Genomic DNA, 6,467 nt, shown 5'->3' on the forward strand with positions numbered 1-6,467 from the left:
CTGATCAGGAAACCCATGAGCATTGAACCATCACCAAACAATCGTATTCGTTAGTATGGAAGAGACGGAAACTACTTATGTTTTACTTTAATTTTATTGCTTTCTTTATCCAATAAAGGGTATCATTATAAACGTCTCTGTAATAAAGAAAAGGTTCAAACTCTCTTGTGGGGACCATCGTCACTTTTTTCTGTCATGTTGGAAATGTTCACTCAATAAGGTTTCGTAACACTCTCGTTCGCCAGTAACTGAGTTCTTGACTTCCTTTTTCTAGTTTCAATTCCAAACTCTTTCAGGTTTCGTCCACAGTGGAACACTCTTTACACAGGCAGATTGTGTCACCCGCTTTGGTCTCGTCTTTGTGTCTTTTGCAAGATGATCACAGATCCTCGTACTTAAAAGCTAAATACTCTTGCTTGACCTCCAGGTAAGCTCGATGCCAAAGTTCCGCGCATTGATTAGCGGCTTCTTCTCTTTCGTTGGCTTCTTGCAACAACTTGACCAGATCACTCAAGGTTTCTTTAGGTTTAGCTTTAGGACGTTTGGGGACGGGATCGTAGCCTTGCAGTGGATAACCGTTGACATCTTTGTTGCTTAACATCGACATGCTTGGAAAGCTTACGTTACTGAGCGCTGCTTTCCGCTGTGATATTGTGAAGAATGAAGATGCATGACGGGGACGACTCTTTATATACGTATTTTTCAAATGCGTTCTGCAAAAGTTTACAACTTGAGTCTTTTTTTGGCTTGCATAATCTTCTTAACAATCCTAGGCTTTCGGTCATGGTTTTACTCCCGGGTAACCTGTCGATGGCCTTGATCATTTTCTGATCCGCTTTCCACTTGTCTTGCAAATTCTTGGCCTGACGGTAGTCGATGTCATGTTGCTTGACGATCTTGTCCAATCGATTGATGCCTGAACCTCCACGCTTCAGTCGTTTTTTCAAATGCGCGCCGGTTCCCATGTACTGATAACCGTGGACAAACAAGTTTCCTATCAATGGTAGCTAATGGTAAGAGAGAGACATGACCAAAACAAAATATGAAAACACTCACGGAGAGTGTGTGGCTACTGAAACTAAGGTAAAATGGGACCTAAGCTGGTGACACAAGGTTCAACATTGAGCAACATTTATTGCTTAAAAAAATGTTGAACTATGTTCCAGTAACTTGTTGAACGGAACAGAGCTTCGCTCTATTTTCATTCAACTGCGTATAACAACGTTCATAATGTTGAACGGCCTATTTCAGCATTCAACCTTGACCATCGCATGGCACACTGTTCAACATTTGTTGTACAAGAGCTGCCACATTTGTTGATCAACAAATGTTGAACCGTGTGTCCCACAATTTGCACCCCTGGATGCAGTGTCTCTGATTTATAAAAGCCGTTTTTTGGGATGCCACATAGTGCTCCCCCTGCTGAAATACTTGCTCCCGAAATCATGAATTCTCGTGGGCATTTCTTGGTGTATAGTAAACAGGTAACTGTCGCACTTATGTCCAGAGGTGCACGTAATTAGATTCACGAAGACATGATGGCATGCGGGACCTATTGACTTTACACACCAGTAAGGTGCGCAACAGCCGTTAATCCGAGCCACGACTAGAGCCTCTTTACAATGAACGATTTCAGCTAAGGTCAGCAGTCACAAGTCCGTCAGAGACAAGAACAAGCGATTAACGGCTTTCATCTCAACTAGACGCTCTTAGAGCGTTTACTTGGGCTTCGTACCACAGTATCAAATCGTGCTTTACGAAAACGCGTATTGGACACAGTGAAAGCAAATTAAAGTATCAGGATATTATATCACAAGAGTTCCGCTTAGATATTTACCATTCAAGTTGGTTCGTTGAGTATCCTCCTCATCCTATCGCAAGTTGTGAGTTTAAACCATTTTGGTTCAAGAATGAAGCACAGCTATCTACGCATTGATGGAGAGGTTGTTTGGAAAGAATTTTGGAGGTCTTCTTACAACTTATGGCGATTATTTTGTACATGCTAGTAGAAATTGTGCGAAGTTTGTTTACTGATCGTGGCGATCCGAGTAAATTGTATAGCATAACATCTTTGCCGTGTTGAGATCTTAAACCCTTTTCAAGAGTCATATCTCCTTTGGAGAGCGAATAATCCCTTTCGAGAGAGCCAAAACGAATCACTATAAACTCCTTCGCGAAAACAACAGTCCTGTGACTAGGCTCAAATTGCATTGTACATAATTTGCATAAACTTTCAAGTTGTGTATTTTGCGGATAACTTCCAAGAATTTGCGACCCTTAAGGCAGTTTATGAAGAAATATTCAAGCTACATATTTTTATTGAATCAAGACAGGCGTATTTTTAAAAAGGACTCTCATTTATGAGGGAAGATGCAGCATTCTGTTTTGCTATTTATTTTGGTTTGAATTCATGCTCGTCTAGTTCATGTCACGCAGCATGATTTTCTTTTGCAGTCAGACACAGTTTTCTAAAAGAATTGGCGATTGCTAAGACTGCTAAATATATTTGAACTACTAGTGAAATAACTGGCTAAACTATCGTCAATGCAGATTTTCCTTAGGACTTGGCAAGAACATTGGTTCGTCAATAATCCCGCACAATTCCCCGCACAATATGCCTCCAAATTCACAAGTTATTTTTTTCCTGCACCCCACTAGAAAGCCAACTAACTTGGAGGTAAGATATTTAATTCAAGTTACCGAAAGTCTTATGTTTACAACTTTGGAGATCGACATATTTTGCGCGGTGCAAGAAACAAGTCGCATGTTTTTAATGAGCTACGAGTCCAAAAACGTTTTCGTATTTAGCTCGTTTTATTGGAATATGATTTCTTTTGCTGCTGCAATGTTCTAAATAATAACAGCAGTTGCCACATACCGTCATTGACTGCCTATTTTTTGCCATTGTTTTCGTAGATTGAACTCAGACCGCAATCGGCTCAGTTGTTATCTCACGAGAACGTTTCGAGCGTGAACTTTGCTTACCTGGCTGGCTTTCAAACAATATTATTCGTGGACCGACCCTTTCTGAAAACGATCGACATCTTTGTATGTGAGATGAACGTATAAGGCGCGATTCTTGCCAAAACTTTCTTCGCAAAACACCGCATTCTGTCACGAAGAGCGAGCAATGTCGCGTTTCTCGTCCCCAGTTTCCATGGTCTACGCATGCAACGCCTAGACCATGACCCCCCCTTTGGCGACCAAAACGCTAGCATTTTATGACTCGGGCTTTCCTACGGAAGCCCGAGTAATAGCCCATTTATGACGCTTGCGCGCATTTTACGATTTGATAGAGATTTCAAGCTGATAGGTCGTTACACAGTTTTCTCTTTATCACTTAGATTACACTTTATTAACATCTTTTTTTCAATTGACGATTACGAGCTTGTTACATGTCGGGGAGTGCAACATATTCACAACGAGTACCGACGTATTTCCTTGTGCATTGGCAAAGGGGACCAGTGCCCAGGTCAGGAAGACGGAAACAAGTTCCACCATTTAAACAGTAATGGTCCCTTTGGCGTTGAGTTTCGCATTCTGAAAAAAAAAAAAGAAACAAAAAACAAAACAATTAAGAAAGATAAGAAACTCGACAGAGAAAATGGAAACAAACTGATCGTAAGTTACGGAAATCAAATAATTAAGGCGAATTTGAAACCGAGTATAGTCAGATAAACAAAATATAACCAGGCAGTGCACCGCTTACTAGATGACAGTTTTCAATCCAAATTAAAGTTAAGCCATTAGAAAAGAAAACCTTAAAGATTTACTCTAAAATAACCCGCTTTCTTGTTAGACGCCGCTTATGATAGTCATCAACGGGTAATCATTTGTACGGTCAGTAGGTGTTTCAATTTCCACACCTGAATCATAAATGACCCTGGTTACTTCCTTCCATCACAATTGCAACATCCATATTTTTTTGTTCTGTAACCTCCCTTGACCATCTGTTTTGTGAATCCCAGTCGTTCCCGGCTCTTCACTCTTGATTACGCATCTGGATAGTTTATACAACTCAATTTTGTGGAACAAAGATGCATATGTATCTCATGAACTGTTACAGCATGTTATAGAATAGTAAACAACAGTCAATTGTAGGGCAACAAAGGTTATATTACCGGCTTTATGACTTGGAGCCTGCTGGTCCGCGGAGACATTTTTGCCCTTGCTCGAGTCACCTGAACATAAAAGAACTCAGTTAAATGACCTTGCTCTCCGTGAGTTCTCGTAGCTCAGTGGATAGAGCGCCCGGCCGGTGTTCGGGAGGTCATGGGTTTGATTCCTGTCGGGGACTCAGAATTTTTCATTGTCCCACGCTCGTGTCATGTTGATTAATTCACCTTCACATTTCATTACCGAGCTTAAAATTCACCATCTTTATTAACTTATCACTACTCACGATGAATTCGATAGCGGTGATCCTAGCAGTATGCAGGACACCTATCATATAAGAACTCAGTTAAATGACCTTGCTCTCCATGAGTTCTCGTAGCTCAGTGGATAGAGCGCCCGCCCGGTGTTCGGGAGGTCATGGGTTCGATTCCTGTGGGGGACTCAGAATTTTTCTTTGTCCCACGCTCGTGTCATGTCGATTAATTCACCTTCACAAGAAAATTATAGTTTTCTCGTTATTGTCTAAATTGTAAAAGCCTAATCTTTCACTGAATTACCTGAAAGAAGAGCTAAACTTTCCTACCTACATGGAAAAATATATTGTAATCGCTAAGTTTTATTTATTTTTTTTTTAATCTTATTGATCGATTCAGACTGAGACTTGTTCTATAAAACGTTTTCGTTTTTAGTGATAACCCCATGTGTCACTGTAGACAAAATTTTGTGCAACCTACCTTTACCCTTTTCTTCAACTGCGTACACAATTCCAACGAGGAGAAACAAAATAAGAGCAAGCTTCATGTTTGAACAGATGTGTTGCAGATTCAAAAAGTTAAGGAATGACCAATTTCTTAGAGTTACTCTGATTTCACCGAAATTTAATCGTTATTACGTCATGGCGCGAAGCGTGGCAGGAACGCCTTAATGTCTAGCTGACCAATAGAAACTTTGTAGGTATATTGGTCAGGCCTTCTTTGCATGTAGTACCAGCTAGAGTTATTTATTTATTTATTCAATCCGTAAAAAAAAAACTATCAGTGTGTAAGAGTGCATAGTAATTACTTCGGCTGTAGGATCCCAAGTTTAGTTTCTACAGATGGCAATGACTATATATGGCTGTCGTCAAATTTGCAATAGTGGTGTAATGCGCATGCGTAACTCGGAATTAGACCGGGCAAGACGGGGCAAATGAATTAAAGTAGTTTTCGCGTGGAGGCGAAGGCTACGAAAGCGGCAAATTGTGCTTGTTCGGTGTGTAAAGAGCTTTTGACGTCGCAAATGTGGGGAAGGAATTGGAGCCTATTTGACAACATGGCGAGCAATTCGCTAAGCAGCTAAAGGAGCACTGAATTCGATTTAGAGGAAAACAACGTGGCGAAGAATTCGCTAAACGGCTGAAAAAATACACTGTCACTCTGTTTTTAGTAACACACTGAAAAACAAAATGGCACATTCAGCGGTTGAAAGCAGCCGCAAAATACTTACGAAAATTTCTTTAAATACCTATTTCAAAGCACAGACGTCTTTTTATACCTTTTTTCGACAACTGATGACCAGGACAGGGTTGTGTACAAACTTCAAAACGCTGGGCCAACGTTTTCAAGTTTTCGTGTAGTAAAACTCACATAAAATTGATAATAACTTTTCGGGGCGAATATTTTTGATCTAGATTCGATTGAATTCGTGAAAAAAGTTCATCAGAAACGATTTGAATGAAACCAAGTGATTAAAGGTGAAAATGCAACCTCGTTCCCAGGGTCTTTTCCCTGGCTTGGGGGTGGGGCGGGAAAAGGCCCTGGGATCGGCCGGTGAATCCTTCATATTGATTGGTTGTTTGTTTTCAATAATTAATGCAAAATTTGGCCAAATAAAGATAATTTATGCATTATGCCGAAATAAAAATGGCGGAAAGTATGTCCACTCCGACGAAGATTTCTCCTCGCAATCCAGTTTGCAGACTCTGTGGTGATTCTCATGAGAGTCGCTATATGCTTCGAATATTCAGCAAAGCTGGTTCATCAAAAGATCTGTGCGCCAAGTCCATAAAACGTGTGGCATAAAAATTTCGGAAGACGATATGAGGTCAAAGGTTTTATGTAGGGGTTGTGTTTCGTTCGTGAACAAGATGGAACAGTTTATTCAGAGAGCCCAATCCATAGAGAATACACCGTTGGATCAAAGCTCAGAATATGCTGTAAAGCGATGCGTTCAGCTGTCACCTTCTTCGCTTCAGCCGTCGAAGCGTTTATCATCGAATATGCCATCCGAAAGCTCTGTGCACGTGGATGAGCCGTCGAAGCCAATCACACCAACAAGAAAGCAGCTCTCCTTCTCAACTCCGCAAGCTGCGA

General features: G+C 40.8%; 1 protein-coding gene across 1 annotated transcript; it reads right to left on the reverse strand.

The window, feature by feature from the left end:
• Positions 1-3,325: 3,325 nt before the first annotated feature.
• On the reverse strand, positions 3,326-4,994 carry LOC149117390 (pro-neuregulin-4, membrane-bound isoform-like). Its single transcript, XM_089283054.1, has 3 exons — positions 4,851-4,994; positions 4,122-4,181; positions 3,326-3,540 (listed from the first exon to the last, which is right to left on the reverse strand). Exons 1-3 carry the CDS (start codon positions 4,915-4,917, stop codon positions 3,392-3,394), a joined length of 276 nt encoding a protein of 91 aa, XP_089139180.1. The 5' UTR covers positions 4,918-4,994; the 3' UTR covers positions 3,326-3,391.
• Between the last annotated feature and the right edge of the window lie 1,473 nt (positions 4,995-6,467).

The sequence above is a fragment of the Orbicella faveolata genome, unplaced genomic scaffold, assembly GCF_042242905.1.
Source record: "Orbicella faveolata isolate gen_17 unplaced genomic scaffold, um_ofav_v1 contig_12, whole genome shotgun sequence".
Lineage (NCBI taxonomy): Eukaryota > Metazoa > Cnidaria > Anthozoa > Scleractinia > Merulinidae > Orbicella > Orbicella faveolata.

Excerpts from the sequence above, each read along its gene's own strand:
- LOC149117390 (XM_089283054.1), bottom strand. The coding sequence starts at position 4,917 with ATGAAGCTTGCTCTTATTTTGTTTCTCCTCGTTGGAATTGTGTACGCA. Across the intron at positions 4,182-4,850 it reads AGTTGAAGAAAAGGGTAAAG|GTGACTCGAGCAAGGGCAAA; the intron begins GTAGGTTGCACA and ends TTTTATGTTCAG. Across the intron at positions 3,541-4,121 it reads GGCTCCAAGTCATAAAGCCG|AATGCGAAACTCAACGCCAA; the intron begins GTAATATAACCT and ends TTTTTTTTTCAG.